This window comes from Eulemur rufifrons, chromosome 7 (assembly GCF_041146395.1).
Source record: "Eulemur rufifrons isolate Redbay chromosome 7, OSU_ERuf_1, whole genome shotgun sequence".
NCBI lineage: Eukaryota > Metazoa > Chordata > Mammalia > Primates > Lemuridae > Eulemur > Eulemur rufifrons.
Genome location: NC_090989.1, coordinates 272,980,594 through 273,007,459, shown reverse-complemented (window position 1 = coordinate 273,007,459; position 26,866 = coordinate 272,980,594). Strand labels below are relative to the sequence as shown.

The 26,866-nt window shown below is 42.1% G+C and overlaps 1 protein-coding gene across 3 annotated transcripts in view; it reads left to right on the top strand.

The window, feature by feature from the left end:
- CDK5RAP2 (CDK5 regulatory subunit associated protein 2) overlaps positions 1-26,866 on the top strand; it is a 178,522-nt gene that overhangs the window by 123,684 nt on the left and 27,972 nt on the right. For all 3 annotated transcript variants that reach the window (XM_069476724.1, XM_069476722.1, XM_069476723.1), the window contains 6 exons: positions 2,527-2,649; positions 6,264-6,837; positions 8,639-8,871; positions 17,795-17,843; positions 20,543-20,715; positions 26,254-26,373. In XM_069476724.1, the coding sequence (XP_069332825.1) occupies positions 2,527-2,649; positions 6,264-6,837; positions 8,639-8,871; positions 17,795-17,843; positions 20,543-20,715; positions 26,254-26,373 (1,272 nt within the window). The remainder of the gene's footprint in view (positions 1-2,526; positions 2,650-6,263; positions 6,838-8,638; positions 8,872-17,794; positions 17,844-20,542; positions 20,716-26,253; positions 26,374-26,866) is intronic.

Below are 26,866 nucleotides of genomic sequence, written 5' to 3'. Positions count from 1 at the left end.
TGGACTTCCTGTGGTATTATTTATTCTTTTTAATGAAGTAAAATATACATATGGAATTCACCATCTTTACCATTTTAAATGTATAGTTCAGTGGTAATAAATACATTTATATTCTTTTATCCCTACCCCACTTCCTGGCCTCCAGTAAGCACCAGTATAGTCTCTGTCTTCATGAGATCCACTTTAGCTCGCACCTGTGAATGAGAGCATATGGTAGTTGTCAGTGTGTGCTTGGCTTATTTCATTTAACATAATGGCCTCCGGTTTCATCCATGTTGCAGCAAATTACAGGATTTCATTCTTTTTTATGGTCGAATAATATTCCATTGTATATATATACACACCATGTTTTCTTTATTCATTCATCCATTGATGGACATGTAGGTTGATTCTGTATTTTGACTGTTGTGAACAGTGCTGTAATAAACCTGCGAGTGCAGATATTTCTTTGATACGTTGATTTCCTTTCTTTTGGATATATACCCAGTAGTGGAATTGCTGGATCATATGGTAGTTCTATTTTTAGTTTTTTGCAGAATCTCCATACTGTTTTCCATGGTGGCTGTACTAATTTACATTCCCACCAAAAGTGTGCGAGGGGTCCCCTTTCTCCACAATCACTAGCATCTGTTATTGTCTGTCTTTTTGATACAAGCCATTTTAACTGGGGTGAGATCGTATCTCACTGTGGTTTTGATTTGCATTTCTCTGATGATTAGTGATGTAGAGAATTTTTCACATACCTGTTGGCCATTTGGTCTTTTTTTTTTTTTTTTCCTAGTCTCTTTGTTTCTCAAGTATATATGTCTTCTCTTAAGAAATGTCTGTTCAGATCTTTTGCCCACTGTTATCATATATGCATGTATATATATACACACATACATGCATACATACATATAAGCTATTGAGTCGTTTGAACTCATTATGTATTCTGGTTATTAATCCCTTGTCAGATGGATAGTTTGTAAAAATTTTCTCCCATTTTGTGGGTTGTCTCTTCACTTTGTTGATTATTTCCTTTGCTGTGCAGAAGCTTTTTAGCTTGATGTAATGGTCCTAACTATCTATTTTTGCTTTTGTTGCCTGTGCTTTTGAGGTCTTATGCAAAAAAAATATTTGCCCAGACTAATATCCTGGAGCATTTCCCCAGTGTTTTCTTCTAGTAGTTTCATAGTATCAGGTCTTAGATTTTAAGTCTTTAATCCATTTTGATTTGATTTTTTTGTGTATGTTGAGAGGTAGGGGTCTAGTTTCATTTTGCGTATGGATATCCAATTTTCTCCATACCACTTGTCGAAAAGATTCTCAGTTCCCCATTGTATGTTCTTGTTACCTTTGTCGAAGATGAGTTGGTTGTAAATGTGTGGATTTATTTCTGGGTTCTCTCTTCTGTTCCATTGGTCTGTGTATCTGTTTTTATGCCAGTACCATGCTGTTTTGGTTACCACAGCTTTGTGATAAATTGTGAGCACTTCCTGTGGTATAAATAAAATGAACACCTATTATTTATTGAGTCCTACCATACTCTCTAAATATATGGTCTAATTGAATCCTCTCAACAGTCCTTTGAGGCAGCTTTAGTAATTTTCCCTGTCTTACAGTTGAGGCAGCAGTTTCAGAGATAAAGTGACTTGGTTACAGTCACACTTACTTACTGAGATGTGAACCAGCCTGGCTGAATTCAAAGCCTGCATTCCTTACTATTTTATACAGCTTAGTATATGATACTTCTCATATGGATTTTATGATGCTCTCTAGCCAGAGGTGTCTTCTATTTACTGTTAGGTTCTCTCTTGGGTTTAACATAGTTGAGGTTTCAAGATAAGTGGGCCTTTGGCAGAATTGCCTTCCCTCCCTTCCCTCCTTCTGTTAATACATACATTTATCCATCCATCCAAGCATCTATTGATGCACTCAGTGAACATTCCCTGAGCACCTGCTGTGTTTGCAGCCCCATACACTGGGTTGGGTGTAGGAGAGAGAGAAAGAGAATATAGTCTCTGCCTTCTGAGAGCTCCCTGTCTAGTTGGGGGTTGGGGAGGTGGCAGGTAATTAAATCAGTGTATGATTGTGGGGGCTCCAGAGAGGAAAGATTTTATGGCAAAGGTGACTCAGCCCAACAGAGGCCCGGGCATTTTGCCCAGGGCTTGCCATTTGTACTCAACATTGTTTTTATTTTTTGCTGAGGCACTCGGGTGGCTCAACCAGGTGCTACTTCCACAGTTGCCCAGAAGACCCTGGGGCCTCTCTCTTCTTGGGAAAGTGGGCACAAGTTGATAGAATTCATTTTCTCACTCAGCTTTTTGAGAGCCTGGACTTAAACCATTTCAGACAAGCTGCAGTGTATTTATGCTTTTTATGTCCTGTTATGGCAGCTCGATAGATTAATTTTATCTTATAAATTGCATTTTGCCTCCCCAGTGTTTTTATTTTCCCTGTTGTATCTTTGTGTTCTTCTCAGTTGCTTGGCTAAGTTTCAAGTCCATGGTTTTATTTATTTTTCTTTCTCTTTGCGATTGCCTGTAGCTCAGCCTCTTAAGGGAGAAGCCTACCAGGATGGCCCAGAAGAACATACAGGAGTTAAAACCACACTGTCTGTCTGGAGAGGCAAGGAAATGGACAGTGATCAGCAAACAAGCTACAAGATCGGTCAGAATTCAACCCCTATGAGTATTGAATAGCTACCACGTGCCAGGCACCATTTGGGATATTTTATGTAAAAATTATTACCAAGCCTGCAACAACTGTCTAAGGGCATCATTATCATTCCCATCTAACACATGGGGAAACTGGGGTTTTTAAAAATAATTGATCCAGGGTCACCCTGCTGGCAAGTAGGTAGAAGAGTCAAGGCATGGTAGGATGCCTGTTAGAGCTTACCAGTCCATATGTTAAAGGCAGTGGGCTGGGTTCTGGTGGTTCAGCATGAAAGGGACCCCATAAGGTCGGAGGAGACAGCCATCCCAACCTTCCGCTTGTCTTCAGCATGGTGCCTGCTGTTGTGGAGGTGCACAGAGTTGGCCTCTGTGTGCCTGGGAGGAGTGGGGTCAGAGGATAGCCTGCAGCCGAGACCGGGTTTGCGGTGTTTGCCAGGAAGGTCAGTGGGAAAGGTGCAAGATATAAGTGAGGTCACAGGCAAGTTGCATTTCTTTCTTTTTAAAATTATGAAGCATTATAAGCATACAGATAAGCACAAAGGGTAATATAACAAATACCCATGTTCTTATTCAACCAGAATGAACAAATGCTTACACATCTTCATCTTACTTTAGATCTTTTTTTTCCTTTCCATTAAAAAAAAAATCACTATTAATCTAGATCTGATTCACCCTGTAAGAAGTAATTATTATCCTCAGGAATCCTAAAGTTGTCATGGGATGGCCATGGGAACACCAGTCTCTGGAGAAATGCTGAGTTATGGGCCCCGTTCCCAGTGGTGTATACTTCCCCAAGGCCTGAAGTCACTGCAGTGAGTGAATACATGGTCACATGCCTCTGAGTGTTCCAGGCTTTGAGGAGAAAGCTACTCTACCAGGCAATAAAGTACCCCTTAGCTGAATTATGGAAAGTTCTAGGATTACAATATTTCTTATAATGCCAGTAAATGGTTCTAGAGACATCTTTTGATTTCTTGTTCATAGTAATTAATAAAGACTTCTGGACTGATTGACAGCTTCCCTTTCCCTCTCAGTACTCCCCTTCGTTACTGAACGTCCTTCATTCTTCCCACTGTGCGTCAGAACTTTGCACATGCTATTGTGCATGAACTTCCACCTTTAGCTGTTGCTTGGCTGAGGCTGGGTGCTGCGTGTGACATCTTCACTGCTTTTTCTTCTTCAGGAGCCTCTTGATGGATATTTGGGAAATGAGTGAAGGGGATTTCACAGGTGTTATCGGCCTTCAGTTCAGGGTCAAGAGCCCGCTTTCTCTGCTCACGCACCCCTAGTATAGGAGATCTTGATTCTAGGGGGGTTATGGCAAGAGGCAGCATTCAGAGTGTTAGGGGCAGGCTGCCAGGCTTCGATGAAGTACCCTGCTGCTTACTCACCCTGAACCTTGGGCAAGTTCTTAAGCCTCTAATCCTCATCTACCTCTTCTGTACAATGGGGATGCTAGTGATGCCTCATGATTACTTAAGGAAAGTCATCAGAACTCATCTTTATTCCCATGAATGATTATTGCTTCTTGCCATGAAGTACAGACCAAATTCCATTGTCATGAGGTTGTCATAGCAAAGCTATTTCTTGGTTTTAGAGGGTGATTAGGGTGAGTCACTTGAACAAAGCCTTGTTGCGATCCCCACTCCTCCCATACTTTTTCAGCCAAAGTACTTACTGAGTACATTTTCTGTCCCAGACCCTGTGCCAGACACTGGGGAAACAGGCATGGATGACATGATCGCCTCCCTTAGGGCCCTCATCAACTGGTGATCGTGACAGATTATATACAGTAAGAATGCTGTATTAGGAATGCTGCTTTTAGGTCATGTAGCAGCCACTTTTTAAAACAAGAAGGTGTTTTTATGGTATTTGTGTCATGAGCAGAGAGGCAAGAGTGTACTTAAAGTCATAAGGAGCAGATTGCAGAACCAAAAATTGGAACATGCAGTCTGATGAGGATTTTCGTGTGATTTTTTTTCTGTGTGATCACCCAGGTCATCTGGTCCAACTCACATTGTCACTTTTGCAGTATTTCTCCAGGCCAGCCTTCGTGTGCATGTCTCTAATGATGGGCATCTCCTTCTATCTTTGAACAGTTAAAGGATGTTCATGTTACTTGCGTTCCTTCATTACTATGTGCCAGACACCATGTTAGCTTTTTTGCATATATTGTTCCATACAATACTAAAAAGAAACAAAAAACAAAAAAACCCAAAAAACCCCAAAGACAACTTTTTGCAGCGAATGATATTCTTTCCATTTTACAGATAAAGCTACTGAGGCTCATAGAGATCAGGTCACTTATGGTCATGCAACTAGTAAGTGGCAGAGCCAGACTTAGAAACCAGGTCTGTTTTATTTCAAAGATGGATTTTTCTACTACATTCTGCTGCCTGTTAAGTATTCAAACAACTCTTTATATGGAGCTGGGCTTTCACTGAATGGCAGGCAGTGTGATACAGTGGTTAAGTGGTGAGACAGTGGTTAAGAACAGAAGCTCTGGAATCAGGGCTGAGCTCATTGCAACCACATTAGGCATCTCTTTCCTCCTTTTACATACAGAGGAAACTGAGGGTCTAGGGTAGTAGGTTACTTGCCTAAGGCTGTACAGCCTTCAAAGCTATAGATTCTTTCTGCTGCACCACTCCGCCTCTCAAACAAGTTTGGCTGCATCTCTAAGGATTTAGCTAGCTCTAGCTATAAGGAAATATTTCCTGGCAGGGTTGTGAGACAGCGAAACAACTCACTAAAGGGCACGTGGCATCTCCTGGAAACCGGTAGACGTGGAAATGAGAAGAAGACTCTCACCTGTCATGAATGTTTAGAATTATTCTCTTTAATGTTGCTTCACTGAGTCCCTCAATATTTCTCAGACTGTCCCTGACCTCTGGTCTGGGTTAGGTACTGTACTAGGCACAGAGAATGTGAAGATGAAAGGCCACATCCTTGCTGTGAAAGAACTTGCAGTCTGGTGAGGGAGCGGTGAGGGAGAGAGGACTCCAAATGTTTAATTGCTATGTAAATAATAAGCCAGTGGTGATTCTTACACTAGCACCCAGCACGTGGTATGTTTGTCTTGAGTAATATGTATGAGGTGCTGTGGAAGCACAGAAGGGAATGACTCCTGCACAGTTTGGAGGTGGGCTTGCAGAGGAAGGAAATTATATCTGAGTATGGAAGTTCATCGAGTAGGAGTAGAGTAGAGGGCCAAGGGTATTCAGGCAGAGGGCACAGCACATGAAAGGCATGAAACAGCACAGTACATGCAGGGAATCGTGGTTAATTTAGTAGGAAATCTTCATAGGTGGTGCCAGGGATATTCCTGGAAAGGTTACCTGGAACTAGATCATGGAAGGTCTCGGGTAGATAGTAGGAATATTGATGAGTTTTAGGTGTGTGTGGGATTTATCATGGTTAAATTTACTTTTTAAAACAGTCACTCTGAGGAAGAGGGTGACTGAGGGGTAAGAGGGAAAGACTAGAGGCAGGGAGGCTTGTTAGGAGGCTGTTGCAGTAGCCTTGGCTCGGCTATGGCTATGAGGAAGGAGAAGGGGGCTGGATTTTGGCAAAGGAGATTCTGACATAAATGTGTTTGGTTTTCAGACTCTGAAGTTTACTCATCTGATGACCTTGCTATCGTGCCAACATGCAAAGAGAATCCTGAAGATTATCTGGGCCTGACATCAGTAGCTACTTACGTGAGTTCTAAGAGTCAGCCTTCCATTAAAGTCCGCATGACTGGGACTGATCAGTCTGAGGACATTGATACCTCAAATAATACAGAATGCTTAAAACAGAAAATCCATGACTTGGAAACTGAGCTGGAGGGCTACCGGAATTTCATATTTCAGCTTCAAAAGCACTCCCAGTGCAGTGAGGCCATTATCACAGTTTTGTGTGGGACAGAAGGGGCCCAGGATGGCTTGGGCAAGCCCAAGGTCAGTACTGACGAAGAAGAAATGACCTTTTCAAGTTTGCGCCAAGTACGCTATGTGAAGCACATGAAAATCCTCCATCCGCTGGCCCCAGAGATGATTGATGGCAGGATGCTGGAGAGCCTCAAACAGCAGCTGGTGGAACAGGAATATGAGCTGCAAAAGGAGCAGAATTTGAACATGGAACTTTTCAATGAAGTCCATAACCTGCAGAATAAGTTCAGAGATCTCTCACCCTCAAGGTACAATTCCACTTCTGCCTTCTCCCCCAGTCTAAGCCTGCAGTCCCCCGACACTGCCATTAGGCGGGAGCCCTGGAGCTAAAAGGGAATGCTGCTGTGTGCTGGGGTGGAGTGTGTTCTGGGGAAGGCTTTGATGGTGGGGTTCGGGCAGCCAGGTCCTAGGGGAAGTGAGACAGGAAGCCACAAAGAATAGGAATAGTGCTTGTACATACGAACATCAGCTGTGAGTCTTGAGTCCTCTGAAATTGACAAGGCAGATTTTGCCCTCCCCAGCTGGGGACTCAGGTTGGGGACACCAGTCATTTGGTGGGTGATAGTGCTGTTGCCAAACTGCAGTGTTTACTCCTGGACTCCATTATTGGCTTTGGTGTGTTGTGGAACTAAAACTGATGTCGCAGGCAGGGTGGGAGCAATATAAATATTTTCCATATCTTTACCCTTTAAGGCCATCTCAGAGAAATAAGCTTGTGTTGAAAGAGGAGAATTCTTAGGTCACGAAGATAATGCTTTATGGGTATAGATGTATACAGTTTTACTCCATGAGATATGGCAAAAATGAGATCATTTGTAAAGTTGACCTTTATTCATCGCTAATTTGAGACAAATACGTTGTCTGAATTGTCAGGATCCAGAAGGAATTTTTCAAGATTTCCCAAGCAGTGAGTTTGAAGGAAGCTTATAGTTATTGAAAGGCTCTTGTCTCAGACCCCTGGTTAGTCACTTTTCTAATTTAATTCTGAAAATCACCTGAGAAAGAGATGTTCTTAAGCTTGTTTTTATAGGTAAGGAAACAGCCTCAAAGAGGTTGCTGTGACTTGTCTGAGAACATTCGCAAAGCTGGTCAGAGCTGTTGCCCATATTATCCCACTCCAATACCCATGTTCCTTCTCTTCCATTAAACTGGCTGCCACCTTTAATACCAGTGCCATGTGATCTGCCTGTGCACACTCAGTGTCAAAGGTGATTGCCAGGCCCACATACTGTCAGTTCAGGAAAGGGGAAACAGTTGAACTGAAGCACCAGCATCTGTGCTAAGCCATTCTTTGGAGCCAGGTCACTGTGGCCACAGTTTATGTGAGCCGTGTTTCCCTTAATCTGTGGTTTTCTCAGTGGCTACTAATATTGTGGGCTCACGTAGGAAAAGATGGCACATGGTAGTAAGGAGGTGGTATTGCATAATAGAGCTTTGAAGTCAGAATTGTGTTTAAATGCTAAATTTTCACCACTTAACTAACTTTGCTTTTCCTCTTCTATAAAAGGGGACATTTATACGTTTGTTGGAAGACTGGGAGGATCAGATAACCTATATAAAACCCCAAATTCAGTGACTGACTGATAGGCCCTCACTAAGTGGTAGTTAGGATCATGATTATTTCCTGACCTTTCAGTTGGAAGGAGAGAGTCCTATCTTTTTTCCCTTGCTTTGCACTCTGTTTTTTGTACATGAGAGGTTTTGATGGATTCCCTGACCCTTGGAGCACTTGTTTCTACAATTCAGAATAGTATTTTTGAAGAGTGTATGGAAACTAATTGTTTGCCTGAGTCCTTGTCAATCTGTACTTTAATTGGGGGCTTTATAAGGTTAAAAATATTGCAGAAGAATCTTTGTTCCAGCATTTATTGGCTGTTTGAAATCGAAGAAGTGACCTTGTACAGTTTCAATTTTTCTAAAAGTATATATACTTGTACAGCTGCAGGCTTTTAAAAATTGTGCTCTGTCATTTTTCCAATTAGTGTTAAGGTCACAAAAATTCAATTCTGAAATGGTCCATGCATTTTCTCCCCCCCTACCTTTTATCAGATACGATTCATTAGTTCAGTCCCAAGCCAGAGAGCTCTCCCTTCAACGGCAGCAGATTAAGGATAGCCATGGCATCTGTGTCATTTACCGTCAACACATGAACACCATGATTAAGGCGTTCGCAGAGTTGCTGCAGGCCAGCGACGTGGATTACTGTGTGGCCCAGGGTTTCCAGGAGCAGCTAAATCAATGTGCTGAACTGCTGGAGAAATTGGAAAAGCTATTTCTCAACGGTAAGTGGGGTGAAGTATGCGAGTCCTAAGACATCAGTAGTTGACCCAGGACTTCTTAGAGGAGCACAGGAGGAACTGACTGCTTGGCCTTGCTTATCTCCTGCCCCTCTGCCTTGATGAGGTGACAGAACCACACTTGCTGCTTCTTCCTTCCAGTGACCACTTCCAAGTGGCTTGTGGTCTGTACTGTTCCAAACCAGGAGTCCAGGTTGGATGCCTCAGGTGCCTGGCTGGAGAGATACATGAGTGAAGTCAGTTGGAAGGTGCCCCTGAGCACTGGCCACATGATTGCCTGCTCTTGCAAATTTTCCAGAGAAGATGGAAATCGGGATTTTTGGTGAAAATTCATGAGTTTTAAATGTTGGCAACCAAAAAAACCCAACCAACTGAACAAAACTTTTATTAGTTACAAAATATATGCAAGGGTTAAAGGTGGCCAGAGGAAGGATGAAAGAAAACCTTTGCTAAAACTTTGCCATGTGCCGGGTGCTTTAATAAATGTTATTGCATTAAAATTTTTTTCAATAATTTTTTTCGAAGACTACAGCAAAGAATGACCATTCACCCTTCACCCAACTTCATCAGTTGTTAGCAATTTTGCCACATTTGTTTTATCATTCTCTTTCTCTGTACATGCACACGCATGCACACACATTATTGTCTTGTGAGCCCTGGATTGACAGTATCACGTTCCTTTCCTCAGACCAAAGACGTTCTCTTATATTACCACAATACAATTATTAAAATCATAAATGGTGGTGTCTAATGTACTGTTATCTAGTATATAGTCTGTATTTGAATTTTTACCATTGATTCAATACTGTCTCTTATGACAATTTTATTCTGGAGCCTGATGCCTATCCAGGGTCCAGTCCCCACGTTAGATGTAGTTGTCGTGTTTGTTTGGTCTCCTTTAACCTGGAGTAGTTCCTCACCCTTTGTCTTCTTGACATTAACATTCTTCAATAGTTCTGGTCAGTCCCTCACTTTGGGATTACCTATTGTTTCTTTATGATTAGATTCATGATTAGATTAGATTAGTTGTGCAGTTTTGGCAGGAATGATACATAAGTGATTTTTTATTCTCATGGTCTCATTACCTTAAGGAGGCACATGGTATCAGTTTATCCCATTTTTGTTAATATTCACTTTGATCTCTTGGTTAAGGTGATGTCATTCAGGTTTCTCTGCTGTAAATTATATTTCCCTTTGTAATGAATAAGGAATTAGTGGAGGATGCTTCATAACTCTGTGAATAGTCTGTTCCTCTTCAGCCTTTTACCACGAGTTTTACTACCCATTGATGATTCTTGCCTGACTCAAAATTACTATGATGGTGGCAATGTGGTGGTTTTTTTTCTAATACCATCATTCCTTCTTCATTTATTATTAGATGGCATTTACTAGAAGGATGTATTCTCTGTTAAACTCCTTTTATTTGTGTATTGGTTATTTGTTTATCAATGTGGATTTGTAGATTCTTATTTTATTCAATGGACAGTTACCCATTCTGCCATTCATATTGTCCCAGATTTGGTAAGTGGCAGTTCCTTTCATGTGTCTCCATCTTTTGGGGAGCGAAGTCCTTATGTTCTGGCACAAAAAAAAAGATGTTCCATGCTCAACTTGTACTGTCCCTGCCCCTGAATCATTTCTTCAAGTAGCCCTGGGTCCTTTTCAAGGGCTAAGTTTTTTCTATTTTTTGTATTTTTGTAGAGATGGAGTCTTGCTCTCGCTCAGGCTGGTCTTGAACTCCTGGCCTAAAGCAATCCTTCCGCCTTAGCCTCCCAGAGTGTTAGGATTACAGGCATGAGCCACTGCACCTGGCTCCCAAAGTCATTATTTTTGTCCCTCTCCTTTATATCCAGTAATGTCACTTTCTAGTCCCCCTTTCTTAGACCATTGGGATTGGCTTCCAGTCACTGCAGCCTCTCCACTGAGAGGGTTTGCTGAAGTCACCAACAGCTTCCCCTTTGCCAAATCTAAGGATCCATTCTCAGTCTTCATCTTGCTAAGATTACAGCAGTATTTGACATGGTCAATCCCTCCCTCCTTGGGGAATTCCTTGCTCACTTGGCTTTGGGAGGACCCCACTCAGAGTTCAGTTCTCCTCTCCCCGTGCCCCCCGGCTATCCCTGTGACGCTCTGCCTTCATTGGTCGTCCATCTCTGACCAGTCCTCGTGGCCTCTGACCTTGTTGCTGCCACTGCCCAGTTTGCCTGGATGCTGCAGGCCTTTCCTGCTCGACCCCTGGGCTTCCGCCCTTGTGCCACGCAGTGCATTTTCCACACAGTAGTCAGAGTGAGCTTTTAGAAATGTAAGTCAGATCATGTCCCTTCTCTGCCCCCAAATCAAAGCCTTTCCTTTTCTTCAGTGTAAAAGTCCAGATAAGGGCCTGCAAAGCCCTGTATTGTCACTCTGCCCTCCCTTCCTCCAGTTCCCCAGCTACTGACCTTGCAGTTTTCCCATCATGCCAGGCAGGCTGCTTCTTCAGGGCCTCTCTTCTCTCTGGTGGCCCTGGTTCCTTAGGCCTTTTTCCAAATGTTGTTTTATCAGTGGGGCCTTCTTTGACGTCTGTATAAAATAGCAAGGCAGCCCTGCTCCACCCCTGGCATCCTTCCTCCCGTACCCTGCTTTGTTTGCCTCTGCCCTCCTCATGGCCATCTTGCATGTTTAACGTGAACTCATTTGTCATTCTGCCTTCCCTGTTAGAAAGGAATCCCTACAAAGGTGCAGGGACATTGTCTGTGGTGGTGTTGCTATCATGCTAGGAGATAGACAACATCTGGCAGATAGTAGATACTCAATACATCGTTTTTCAGAGAATGGATAAATGAGTGAATGAGTGAATGAATCCTAGTTTAACAGTTGTAGAGAGTGTGGCCCGGAGAAAGTAAGCAACTCACCTGTGATTATTTATGGAGTGAATGGCAGAGGTGAAATTTCAAATTGGGTCTCTGGACAAAAACCTCTTTCCACTACTTGATCTACTTGTATTCCACTTGGTATCATATATGTTATTTGATTTAAACTTTGCAATGACCTTGGAAGCACAAGTTATTAACCCAGTTTTACAGATGGGACACAGAACTATTACCTTACGTATCCTAAATAAGTGGGCCTTATTAGTGGTGAAGAATGCAATCACTGGTTTTAGGCTGGCCAGGTTAGAGCTCTGGCTCCCCACTTGTAACTGTGTACTTTGGGAAACTTACTTAATTCCTCGCCTCAGTTTCTTCACCTGTAAACTTAGCATTCTAATACCTAATTTACAGAGTCATCATTAAGGGTTAAATTAAATAATGAATGTGAAGCCTTCCTTGGCTCAGTGCTTGGTGTATGGCTTTTAATGTACTGAGTATTTACTAGTATTTGTATTTATTGTGAGTTGGGGCTTAATCTTCAGAACAACCTGCATTACAGGGGAGGAACTTAGCCTTAACAAAGGTATGTTGTTTAAAGTCATTAACTGCCTTGGTGGAACCAGGATTTGCCTCTTGTTGCTCTGTCGTCCTATATACAAAACAGGTGGTTTATGAGGGACCACATAATTCAGTTAATTCTAGGATGGCACATGAGATAGTTTGCCGATCTGGGCCCAGTGAATATTTTTTCCCAACTTTTCCAAAAGGCCCAACAGCTTAGATCTGTTGTAGATTAATGTTCCTAGTACCAGTTTCCCAGGACTTGTGAGGACCAGGGTATAGGAGCACTAGACTCTTTGCAGCTTTATAAAAATCTGTTTTCTTCTGGCTAAGGTTTTCCAAATAAGCTAATTTTAATTTTATTAGTGGAGAAATAACTGGGTACCTATGATAAAGCTGAATCCTCCAGGCCCAAGGCATTTTCCATCTGCCTCTTCTTCCTGCAAGTCCTCACCCGAGGCCCTAGGAAGTGGGAGGCTGAGAGAGCGTGCCTCTGGCCCCACCTGCCCTCCTTTCTTCACCCAGCCGCTCCCCTTGATTTATTTTTCAGTTATTTACCTTGGCAAGCCCAAGGAGATCCCACTTGTTTTCCTGTGGGTTCTGGAGGCAGAAGCATTTCAGGCTTAATAGACAACACAAACATAGAACTTTATTTTCTTCTATAAAAGGAATAAAAGTCCCAGGAACCTTACTATAGCTCCTTTTCTTAGAGCATAAAATAGAACACAGAGGTGGGTCTTTCTTGGATGCTATGTAAGAGGTCTGGCTCCTGAATTATGAAGTGAGCTTATTATAAAGGGTTTTTATATTTGCGGCAGTTGCATAGCATGAGTTCTTAAAAATTTAAATATAGACTTTTTGTTATTAATACAAAGCAATGCATGTTTAATGTGGAATAACAGATAAGCAGATATTCTTAAAATTGCATCATTTGCACAGCAAAATACCTTGGAGTTTATATGCCTAAACGTATGTTATACCTATGTGTATTTTTTATGGAAATGGGATTGTTTGCAACCTCTTCTTTTGTTCAGTTATAGATAATAAATATTCATATACATTGAAAGTTCTAGTGGTTCTATAACATTCTTTTGTATAAATGTACCATAATTTATTTAATCATTCCCCATTAGATGGACATTTAGGTTGTTTCCAGTTTGGGGCTAATATAAAGAACACTGTATTGGAATCTTTATACATATCCTTGCTATTTCTTTAATAATATTTGATTGGCAGGATCCAAGAAGTAGGATGCTAGTGTGGTTTCTTAATGCTTGTAAGGGGCCTCTTACTAAGCTTCATTAAACTAGGGATTCTGCTAGGGTTCTGGAACTCATCAAGCTTTTGTAGACTGTATACATTTTTCTGGAGTAAGAGTCCATGGCTTTTGGATTCACAAAGAGGGCCGGGACACAGTAGATCAGGAACTGGTGTTGCAGCCAGGTTTTCCACTATATCCTTGTTCATGGTGCTTCCCAAGACCAATTGCATAAATAAGGAAGGTGATATTTTGTCTTCAGGTATTTTTGAGTAAGCTGTGTTTGGCACTGGGAGAGTTACGAAGAAGATAGTTCCTTTCTTCATGGAGCTTACTATGTGTCAGGGTTTAACCACTTGAACAGAAGATAGCTGCTGGGATCCCTTGCCTTGGCACTCCTTTGCTGATAAAGATGAACCTAAAACATTCATTTCTTTTCAGTGCCTTCTACAGTCTGCCTTTTCTAGCCCACTACCCTCTAACGATGATGATGGTGATGAAAGATAAACAATGAGGAAATGGGGAAGTCTGGTCTTTATTGAGTGTTTGCTATATGCCAGGTGTTGCTCTCAGCCTATAAGGAAGTATTATTTATTACCTTCATTTAATACATGAGGAACAGAGAGGTTAATGCACTTGCTCATGGTCGCACAAGAAGTGGCAGCCAAGCCTGAATCCAAGCCCAGGCAATTGACTTCCACGGCCCGTCCTTCTAACCACGATGTATTGTGCTTCTCACACTGCTGTCAAATTGGGTGCACTGGTCAAATGTTTCTGTGGACCAGGCTTTGTATTTCTTCACTTTCGTGACTGTGTTCAAACCACCTTCTTTTCTACAAGGCTTTTACTCCTTCTTCACTTAGAGAAATTCTGCCCATCCTCCAGAATGGTTTCTTTGTTCACCCCAAATAGCAAAATCTATTTCTTTTTTTTTTTTACTTCTAGGATGTTTGTAGCTGACAGCTGAGATTCACTTCTGACCTGGTGATGGAGGCCATCCCAAGGGTGTTGGGTTGGGAAGAACAGAACCTTTGGAGTCAGACAGAATTGAGTTCAAATCCCATCTTTATGGGTCATATTTCTTCTATGGGGATAGCAGCACCTGTCTTGCAGAGCTCTTTGTAAGGATTAAATGAGATTATTTCAAGGGTGTCCTGCTTGGCAAATAGTGGGAGCTCAGCAGGTGATAACAGTGGTAATGGGGTGTGCAAGCTAAGGTCAGCTAGTGATCCAGCTTTCAGGCAAAATGGAGGGTTTCCTCCTAAGTATCCCTGGAATTGCCCTTCCTAGAGCCCCTTAGCTTCTTCCTACCTTTATAAAAGTTTTCTTCCTCAAATATATAACTCCATTGCCACCTCTTCTAAATTTTTCACAATATTCCAGGCTGGATTTCATTTGTCTCCTTTGTGTGCCCCTCACCCCCAGCAGTATCCGTGCTGCCCCTGTCACAGCACTGCGGTTAATTGTCTTTGGGTCCACTGTTCCCACTCAGACGTGAACTCTGAGGGCAGGATGGGTCCTCATGCATCTCTGTGTCCTCAGTGTCTGGCACAGGCACCTGGGAGGAACACTGTAAATATATATTACCAATTACTGGCAATTACAGAAAGGAAGAAACATTTGGGTCATGTAGGAGATTCCGGGCTATGGTATTTGAACTTAACCATAGGCTTGACAGAGTTTGAGCTCGGGACTACTGTTTCAAAAGAGGCTTCTTAATGGAAGTCTGTCCTTTTTTGTTTGTTCAGTTATAGGTAGGATAACTAGATTTTTTTTTTTTAAATTTGAAAAGATGAAGTCTCCCCATTGTCTCACACTACACAGCTCTCATGTGTAGCAATAAGATTTGCCTGAGAGATAGGAGCAGTATTTTCATGACATGCATCCTAAGCTTTTGAAATGGCCTGACAGATGGTACCCTGTCACCTGTGTAAAGGCAGTTTCCACCAAGAAATTCAATGCATCAGTTGTTATGATCTCCCTGTGAATCCTGCAATAACCATTTGTCATTTGGTTTTAAAGAACTCTGTTGTGATAGGGGAACGGGTAGAATGTGATTGTTGTTGAATTATTGCAAGCTCCCCAAAGGGTCTGTTATCTGAATAGGGGGAAACCCATGCTGCTGGTGGCATCAGGGCACTTCCTTCAGTGGTCATGGGCTTTGTTAGGAATGGAGGAGAAGTTTTTGATGAGTTCATGGCTGGGAGACCTAGAATGCTTAAAGCCTGCCCCAAACCAAGGGTACCCGCCCTGTGACGTTTCTGAGGGAGATATACTCCTAAAGAACAATGTGATTGTGAAGCAGAATGTCACGTTACTGTTTACCTGGCTAGTACATGTATAGTCCTCAGCTCTTTGGAAGGCTGGGCTGGAGCAGATGGCCCGTCCTCAGGATCTGCAGGGTCCAAGTCTTATCACAGCTGACCGTTGGTAAGCAGCCCTAGTGCAGGCGTGAGATGAAAGTGCAACTGAGCTGCTCTTTTAATGTACAGTTGTCCCCACCTGTTAGGGATGTCCTGAAGCCACAGCATCCACTCATAAGTCTGACCCCATCACATGTGGATTGTCCCCCCGTGAAGAGGAATGTAGAGGACAGAAAGGTGGAGACCTTGAGAGAGGCCACTGTGACAGAGGCCTGTCAACCTCTACCTCCCTTTCCAGAAACCAGAATATCACACCATTTTGGGCCACAATGTAACCAAGAGGATCAAGGCATAGATTTGTGATTCAGCTGGCAGGATATCGCCATCTCTCTTACTTAACTGTAAAATGCAGTAAAGTAAGAGAGAGTGAACTGGGCAAAGTGAAAGAGTCGAAACATTAAACCTCCTCAGTTTCTACTTCTTTGCTGTAAAATGGAGATACTAACACTGTGTTTGTAGGATTGTCGTGGGGCCTAAAGGAGATAGTGGATATGAAAGAACCACACTCAGGGCCTGGTGCCCGGTCAGTCAGGCCCCTTTGCCTTATTCCTGGTGGTGACAGTGCCCTGCAGTGGTAGATGACTTTCCATCACTTGGCATGTAGCACTGACTGTCGATGCCCAGGTGGCCAGCCTGGTGGGGCGAGAAAGAGTCTGGACGGCCATGCCAGCCGGCCTTGCGAGTTTGTAGGCGGAAACTGCTAGACATGAAGCAAATGTGCAAGGCTCCAGTGATCTTTCCCTCTACACTGTGGTGTTTGAGAACTTTTCGTTTTAAGAGTAGTTTTGAAAATTGTATGTGTGGGTGCAGTTTAATTATAGTCTCATTTTTCAAGCACAGCTACAGAAGAGTTTGTTTTTTTCTTTAGCCACGCGTTAGTTTCTTCAAAGAGCATATCCCAGTGTGCAATTTCCAGGGTTCTGAAGTATTTTTAAAATAAAGTTGTTAGTCTCTTTGAAATCTGGGCTCATGTGCTTCCTTTCAAACAGCAAATGATGACATGCAGGAAGAGAGCAGAGCATCTTTTGCCCAACTACATTCTGAGCTTTATTTTGTTTTCTTTTGTCGTTTCTTTTAGTCATTTCCCCTGCCGTAGACAGTGGCTTTTTCAACTGTCCTCATGTACTCCTTTCCCTAGTAATCCCACTTCTGAGAGTCTTCCTAAGGAAGTAATTTAAATGCAGATAAAGTGGTGTGCACAGAGATGTTTATTTCATGTATTTATAGAAATAAAAATTTGGAAATGACCTAAGTGTCAAATAGGGAACTGGCCAAAACTGTGGTACATGAATGCTTACAATGGAGTATCAGTGTAGGTATTAAAAATGATCTTTCTAAAGCAAGTTTCATAAGAGAAATGCTTATAATGAAATACTAAGTGAAAAAATCAAGTCACAGTACAGCACCATCTGTGCCAAAATGCATGGAAAAAACAATGGAAGGAAATCCAGCAACGTGTCTGCAGGGGGTGCCGGGAGGATAGTGATCTTTTTTTATTCTGTTGCTGTTTCCTATAATGAGCATATATTCTGTTAGTATCATAGTTTTGGAGAAGGAAAAAGAAGCTGCACCAGCAATGCCTTTGTAATTGCTTTTTAGATTCAGTGCTGTCACCTAGAACTAGTGTCCGTGCAGCGATAAAGGAGGAGTCTGTAGTCTGAATTGTATTTTTGGTACTCCTACTTTAAATGTCTGGGTGGCAGTAAAGAGTGTTTAAGTAAATGGAATAGTGCCTCTGCCAATATATGAACAAGAAATCATTAGGAAACACTTAAAATTTTTTTTTCGTTCTCTCTTGTTATTATTTGTGCTTCCAGGAAAATCAGGTGGAGTAGAAATGAGCACCCAGAATGAACTGATAGAGAGGTGAGTATGTGGCATTTGTTAAGAAGACTTTCTGGGACTTTCTAGGTTTGGTTTGCCTGTCTGCTTTTTAAATATTTTGGCTCCCTCCCATTCTGTTAGTTTCCTGCTTCTTGTAAATATGGCATAAACATTTTGGAACTGATGGTGGCCATAAAAAACCAAGCATTCACGCTGTGTGTCCTGTAGCCTTCATTCACTCGTTTCATTGCCCTCAGGTGTTTGACCCAGATGATATATTCCTTCTGTTGGCTCCCAGATAACCTGCAGGATAAATTCTAGACTCCTTAATCTGGCATTTGAGGTCTTTCTCAGTCTGACTCACTTTCCCTTCCCATCATGTCCCTCTTGGTTTTATATAATATTATTCTCCAGACCATGGCTGTACACAAGCTGCACACTCTGCCTTTTTCCTCTTGTAGTTTGAAAGTCTTCTTCAGAATCAGTTCAAATGGAAATGAACGTGATTCTCCCCAATACGCTACGTCTCCACCACATCCCAGGATCAGTTGTTCTTGCTGTAGCACGTGGCACATAATTACATTACAGCACTTGTTAATAATCACGTGGTGTTGTAATGCTCTCTGCATTTATCTTTCTATTCCTCGTATTCCTCAAAAGAGGAAAGGAGCTAGCTAGTGTTAACTGGGTATCGGTGTGTGCCAGCAGCTGCCCTAGGCATTTCACAGTTATTACTTCTTACCTGACAAGGTTAGAAGTAACTATTTTAGGATGAGGAGACTGTGGGTCAGAATTGCATACTTGCCGTTAGAGGCAGAGCTGGGATTTGAACTTGAATCTATCATACTCTACTGCCTGTGCTCTTACTATCATCCCATGTTGTTTTGAGGGGCAAAGACTACATCTCGAATATCTCTCTGTCTGTTCCAGCTCCAAGTATCAGGCATGTAGTTGGAGCTCAGAAAATGTTCATGGAATAAATGAACTGTATATGTTCTTAGGTTGCCTTTATGGCCAACTGAAGATGCCAGGGCCTTGTCCTCGTCTGTTTACTGCTTATGGGTTCTGAATGCTTTTAATGCTGCTGGGTACTTTCCTCCTCTTTGGAGATGTGGCCCTTTGGGCTTCTGGGGATAAAATAAAGAAACAGAGACCAATCTGGGGTACAGAAGTTGAGATTTTATTGGCATTGCAAAGGCCATCAGTATCATTAGAGTGGGCAGGCAGGGGTATCACAGCTCACTGGAGGACATTTTAATCAGGGCTTCTATAAATGTAAAAGAAACTTAAATTCCTCTCTCATTGCAATATTGTCAAAGATCCCCCCAATTCAACTCTCCACTTCCATCCTTATAATAACAGATCACATCTTGCTGGCTGGCTATGGAGAGGGCAAGGAAGCCTTCCGAGAGTGGGGACATTCTTAGCTGAGACTTAAAGGGTGGGAGTTGAAGGGGCCAGGGGTTCTTGGGAGGGTGTCCCTGCTTGAGATGGAGACATGGCCCCTTTGAGCAGCGTGGCTGGTGCATAGAGGGTCGAGGCTGGAGAGGCAGGCTAGGCCCCGTTGGGTTGGTCCTCCGATGCTGTGCTAAAAGTCCAGGAAGAGGGGAGTCTTTGAAAGAGTAAGCTAGGACTAGACATGATCAGATTTGCCATTTTGGAAGACTTCTGTGGTTGCTTAGAGAATGGGTTGGAGGGAGGCAGGAAACCTCTTTTAGCTCTCCTCAACCAATGTGTCACCCTTTCCATTTCTGACAGATTTGTTTCTTTTCCTTCAGTTCTGCCTTTTTCGGCTTAGCACTCACATGGGTCACGCCTAAGCTAATTAAATGGGTGCCCTTGGCCCATTCTGTGCTTTTGCAAGCCAGCAGCGAGCCTATGCATCCATCACGCTGTCTGGGCGAAGTTGCATCTGGTGTTTACCTGTTAATGAATGCATTGCAGCTTTGGAGTCCTTTGCTCTTGTCTGAGATGCTGAATAATGTGAATAATGAGACTGTGGCCACTGACAAGATATAATAGGAAAAAGTGGGAGAAAAAAGCTTAAATTAAGGAGCTTATCTATAATGGAGAGTCACATGAGTTTTCATAGCATTCAGTTTGTTTTTTTCCAGGGCTTAGGTGCTCCTTGGGAAATGCAGGTTAATAACCAGATGATTACTGCAATGATGATATTGGGACTTGTTTGGGGACAATGAGGGTTTTAAGATTTTTAAATCCATAAGGCCACCTCATGGTTTTGGGCTGGGCTCCGTGTTCTCCTGGGGCCTTGGAGCCAGATAGGCCTGGTTCAGATCTGAACCATGCCACTTACGAGCTGTGAGACAGGGACTAGTTTATGATAAGCTTCGGTCTCTCCAGCTCTAAATGAGGATAGTGATCCCTACCTCATGGGGTTCTGTAAGGCCAAGTAAGATCTCAAGTGCCTGGTATAGAGTGGGCACCTGGTAAACAGCTGCCGTTGATGCAGCCCCTCTCTCGGGGCCCTGCCCCTGTAAGCCAGACTGTGAGACAGGCACAATCCCCCACTCCTCTTCATTGTCTCCCAACTCAAGCCCACTGAGCCCTTTTTGTTTTTAGAATGTCGTTGCTTAATGCTGTAGAGAAACATAAGGGCCAACTGAAGTTGCAAGTGTGGGGAAGTTACAAAAGGCAAAGTAATCTTAAGTGTTCTTAAGTCATGGTCCTGGCGTGGGATTTTAGCATGGGAAATGATTTATCTTTCAATCCCAATGGTTAAGGATTGAGGAAGACAACTTAACCTACCAACATATCCTACCCGAATCTCCTGAGCCTTCAGCCTCTCAGGCATTGTCTGATTATGAAACATCCGAAAAGTCCTTCTTCTCACGAGAGCAGAAGCAAGATAGCGAGACCGAGAAGACTTCAGTTGTGGCGAACAAGTTTTCTCAAGGTAAGTTGAGCTTTAAGCTTTACTAAGCATTTTATACATGGCCCAATTTAAACAACAATTTGCCCTCTTGCCTTAGGAAGCAGAGTGGAGTGACAATTGAATATTTCTCTGATGAAAAGAGATCTCATTAGGGCCAAAACTGGTCATTCAGAGTATTGTTTGTCACTGGAAAAAGCTATGGTTGTTGAAAGTGTTGGTGATTGGGGAGAAGTTATTTTTATTTTAAAAAACGACCACTTGATAATATGACTTGCTATTTCCTGCAGGCTGTGTGTCACTGGGGTTGTGTGTCTGTGCAAGTTAGGTTTAAATTTCCTATTGTTTCTTTCAAACTCAATCCTGAGGCAGGGCCACTTCAAAGACTCTTCTGCTTTGAGTTGTACAGAGGCCTAAGAGTACCTAACCCCCTGTTCTGATATTTTTGTATAAGTGCAAAATTTGTGATTGTATAAGTCTGTTTTGTTTCCCTTTGATGTGACCCTTGTCCCATTGTGTCAGGCCTTTTGTCTTGGTCCATTTGGGCTGCTGTAACAGAATGCCTTAGAAATGGATGGCTTATAAATAGCAGAAATTTATTTCTTACAGTTCTGGAGGCTGGGAAGTTCAAGATATGGGTACCAGCCAGCAAGGTTGGCTCTGGTGAGGGGCCTCTTCTCAGCCACAGACTGCTGTTTTCTCATTGTCTCCTCACATGGAGGAAGGAAGACGGGAGAGCTCTCTGGGGTCTGTTTTATAAGGGTTCTACCCTCATGACCTAATCACCTCCCAGAGACCCCACCTCCTAATACTGTCACATTGGGGCTTTAGGACTTCAACATACGAATTTTGGAGACTCAAACATTCAGTTCATAACACATTTGTTCTGCCTCCATGGACTGAGTTGGCAGAATCAGCCTCTCGAGGAACCTGCTCCTGATCTCCCCTTCACCTTTTCCGTACTTCACAGTCTTGATTCCTCCTTTTGGGGTACATAGGGCTTAGTGTCTGTAATTCAGTATATTTCAAAGGTTCAAAGGATTGTGTAGACCAGACCATATAGACCAGGGATTAGTAAACTTTTCCTATAAAGGGGACGGACAGTTTAAGTATTTCAGGCTTTGCAGGGTATATGGTCTTTGCTGCAATTACTCAACCCTGCTGTTGCAGCAGAAAAGCAGCCACAGACAATGTAAATGAATGGGCATGGCCATGTTCCAATAAAACTTTATTTACAAAAAGACACTGGTACCTCCTTGTTAAAAGCTCTTTGTTGATACTTGATCACATAGATCATTGTTTTAAAAAAAATTTGAAATCTTTTTTTGGCAATAGAACTCCCTTTTTTAGATGAAAATTTACACAGAGGCCCCATGCAAAATGTACAAGAGATATGAGTGGAGCCTTTGTCCCCATGGCGGCCTCTGAGGCTCCTCTAGGACACTCGTGGCCCAGAAGAGCAGTGTTTGAAAACATACCTAGAGCATGACATGTACATTCTAGGCACAATTCAGCTATCAGCTGGGGTTCTCCAGCAGCCAGTCACCTCCACCTGGTTTCTTTGGGTTTTTTCGCCATATCCCTCTGCAATTTCTGTGGGTTTCTGTGCACTTACTTGATTTTTCTTAGTCATTTATGGTTCTGCATTCTGCCTTCCCTTAATTTAGGTCAGACCTCGAATTGTTTCCCTGTCCCCAGCACCAGCTCCTGCACTGATTATATCAGTCCAGTCTGAAACTCAGTCCCTTTCTAAGACCCCGCAGAGACCACTCCCACTCCCACGAGGCCTTTGTGTGTAGAGGTGATTGGGGGTTTGAGGAACCAGCAGGATGGTAGCAGTTACGATGCAGCAGCCCAAATGATTTAAACAGGAACGTTTGAGATCCCCGTTCTGCATCCTCTGTTCCTCTTGCCTGCCCCTCTGATTCTACCCTTCACCCTGTCTGCCACCCCAGCCTTGTTTTATTTATAATGTAGAAGCCTTTAGACATTGCTCGCATTATTCCTCTGGGGACCCATGACCTTGGGCTTATCATGCCCTCTTAGAGGATTACCTGAATGGGGACAGCGCTCTCTAGAGCCGCCCTAATATGCCCTTGCTGTCTTTTTTCGTTTGTTTCTCTTCAGCCTTTGTTCTCTGCATGTGGTTTTTCTTTTGTTTATTTATAATCTGTGTAGAGAGATAATTTAGTATTTTTCCTTTTCTCAGTTAACATTATATCATAAGCTTTCTGACATGTTGTTACATAACACCATTTTCAGTGGATTTAGAGTAGTTCATCCAATGGGTGAACTACTGTTTTCCTTGTGTTCCCCTATTGCTGAACATTTGAGTCATTTCAGATTTCACAACTGTGCACACTGCTGCAGGAAATATCTTTGAACATGAAGCCTTTTGCCTATTTGGGGGCATTTTTCTTAACATAGATTCTATAAATTGGAACTACTAGGCAAAAGATATATACTTTTTGGGGGGGTTGCTTTTTATAGGATTTATGGTTTTAAAGAGTTAGCATTTGTCAGGAGGGTATTATTGTAAGAGACAGATATTTTTCTCCCATTTTATAAAGGCCAGTATAGTGTTTCCTTCTCCTTGGTATGGCTGCATAATTAATAAGTGGTGTCCAATTCGACTGCAAATGTTTCCTTAAGCCCAAGTGATGGTTCCAGCTCCTGGCCAGAGACTCAGTGGAAACTGGCTTATATCGGTGGCTACTGAGCATTTAGTACCTCAGACAAGCAGTGTGTGACTTGGAAAGACCAGCAAGGAAGGTTGCAGGCAAAACAGATAAGTTCGTGACTGACTCTGACCTGACTAGCCGCTGGAAGAAGATTTGCAGGGCAGCAAGGCGGGAGCGGGGAGGTACAGTGCCGTGATGTGCCAAGAGCTTATTGCAGACGGAGTCCTTCAGTGCTGTGCTGCAGCGAGAGCCACAGACATGCCACCAAATTACTTGCCACACTTCTGGCATTAATAGGAGATAGCTGAAGGTCTGGGAATTAAGTCATCTCATAAACATTCAAATTCATGGCAAAATTACTATTTAATTAGGAAAAGATCTGTAACATTGTGCAACTTTTAAATGAAAGTCATTTTGGAGGAATTAAAACTGGGTCATAACATTAGTATAATGTTTTAAAACAAACATTACTAAGACATACTGAGTATACCTTAATTGATGAATTAAAGACATTAGTTTTGCCTTTGGATACTTAATGTGATTATGCTTTAAACACTGACACTAGAAACCTACCTCTAGATTGGAATCATGCTTCCTTCTTTGTTAAAGTGAGATGTGGCAAAGGCTGAAAAAATACATTCATTTTAGAAAATTTGGAAAATTTAAAATTGTATATATTATTAAATATTATATTACAATGTAATAGAGAATTTTTGAAAAATCTAACACCTGCCACTCAAAGGCAACTGCTATTAATATTTAGATGTATTTCCTTATTTTGTGTATTTGTGTCTTTCCTGTCTATACAAATTTTTAAACAGAGTTATGTGATATTGTGAAATATGGACTTGGTCTTCGTGGCATGCCACTCCTAAAATCTTTAGAATCTCTGAAGTAATATGCTTCCTTTTGTATGCTATTGAGTTGACTGTTGGCTGGGGGCTTCTGGGTAGTCTCTGGATGGGGGCTGATTGTCAGGGGAGCCAACCATTTGATTATAGGTTTGGAACTATCAGGACCTCCACAGTGTGTCCCCGACCCCGCCGCCATCTCTGGGGAGAGGATCGGTGCTGAAGATTAAGCTGATCACCAGTGGTCAATGATGTAATCAGTTGTGCTTGTATAATGAAGCTTCCATTAAAAATCAAAAGGACTGGGTTCGGAGAGTTTCTGGACAGCTTAAGACGGAGATTCCTAGAGGGCGGCACCCCAAGAGAGGGGATTGAAGCTCCACGCCCCTTCCCACATACATTACTTTATCCATCTCTTCATCTGGTGTCTGTCAGTGTCTTTCTTAATATCCTTTATAATAAACCCATAAACATAAGCAAGTGTTTTCCTGAGTTCTGTGAGTCACTCTAGCAAATCAATTAAACTCAAAGAGAGTATCCTGGGAACCCCAGTTTAGAGTCAGTCAGAAGCACAGGTAAACCAAGCTGAGGCTTGCCATTGGCATCTGTAGTTGGGGGCAGTCTTACGGGGCTGAGACCTCAACCTATGGATCTGACAGTATCTCCAGGTAGATAATACCAGAATTGAACTGAATGAGAGTACACCTAGCCGGTATCCACTGCACACTGAGTGCTTGCTTGATGTGTATGGGAAAAACAACCCTCCTCTCCTGACATTGGGTTAGAGAAGTCTTCTGTGTTGAGGGAGAATATAGGAGAAACTCAGTTTGTTTTTTTTCTACAAGTTGTGATTATATTGAATATTTAACTTTGTGTCTATTTTAAAACTTAACATAATAGCATGATAATTTTTCCATGATATTATGTAGTTTTCATAACCTTTATTTTTTTGGAGACAGAGTCTCACTCTTTTTGCCCCAGTAGAGTGCAGTGGCGTCATTGTAGCTCACAGAAACCTCAAACTCCTAGGCTCAAGTGGTCCTCCTGCCTGAGCCTCCGAAGTAGCTGGGACTACAGGCACGTGCCTCAATGCCCAGCTAATTTTTCTGTTTTTAGTAGAGATGGGGTCTCACTCTTGCTCAGTCTGGTCGAACTCTTGAGCTCAAGCGATCCTCCTACCTTAGCCTCCCAGAGTACTAGGATTATAGGCGTGAGCCACCGTGCCCAGCCTTCATAACATTTTTTAACAGCTATGTAATACTGCATTATAATGGATGTGCTGCAGTTCATTTAACAATTTGAGCTACTTCAGTTTTTGCTGTTACATACAATACTAAGATGAACATTTTCCTGCGTTCTGGCAAATGCTTGTCGGCATCTATGGTGATCTCTTTAAATAGAATCCCAGAAGTAGAATTATTTGGTAAAAGACACTGGAAAAGAGCTTTTCTCAGTCCAATGATAGAAGTATCCCCCAAAGGTCATATGCATTTGTACTCACACTAACAGGTTGTACTCTTGAGAGTATCCTCCTTAATTCTCACGAGCATTGTTTTGCTTTATTTTTTTCAAGTCTTAAATTAGTAAGTGATAAATAGAGAACATATTTCTTTCAAAAAATTGGTCTTGAACATAACTGGATTCATTATGTAGTTTAATCAACTCTCAGGCAATTCAAGCAGACTTGAAAGTGATCTGTTAGTTTCACCATAAGGAAGACTTTAAATTGATATTTGATATTTAGAAGAATAAAAGACTACATTAGAGTTAGCATTAAAATTGTATGGAATATAATTTTTCCATGTGATATAAAATATCTTCCTCATGGAGGGCTGCAGAAAATCATTATAGAACTGTGTCTGTGGGCCGTGGGAAACTCAGCCTCCCCATGCCAGGAAAGAGTCGCCAGTTGCTAACTATCTTAATACATCCAATACTGTTCGGAATTTCAAGATCCCTGATAATCTATAAATTATTCAGTTTGTTGGGGGCTTCAGACTTTGAATTAAAAATGCCCTTCCCTCCTGTAGACTTACTAATGGAACATATACAGGAAATCCGAACTTTGAGAAAACGTTTAGAAGAATCTATTAAAACAAATGAGAAGCTACGGAAACAGCTGGAACGGCAAGGATCTGAATTTGATCAAGGTAAGGAAGGACCTTCCCACAGGGCAGTATAAGCCTGTGAGTGTTTTATTGTGATACCTTTGCCTGAATAAGCCGTCTGTGTACAAAGCAGGTGCTTGATAAATGTTAATTTCTCCATCATTGGAGAAGTCTGCCGGCCTCTGGTATCCTAAATTGTGGTTGGCACCGCATTTGACTTTGGAAGCTATAGAGAAATAGATATTTTAAAATAAAACAAAGCATTATTTTATCTTTTCATCAATAATGGATTATAAATATATCAGCATTTTAGTAGTCTGGTAAAGCTCACATGCCAATGAAAAGGTTACCAATATTTTTGCATAACCACAGTTAGCTCTGAAGGGAATGATCTTCCATGAAGTGCGTAAAAGTATCTTTCCCCCCATAGGTAAGACATTTACATGCTTCAAAAATTAGAACCTCCATTCTTTGCCCATTAACTCCGTGTTCCTGTTCCTCTTCTCTCTTTTTGTGCGTTTTCTTTTGTATCCTT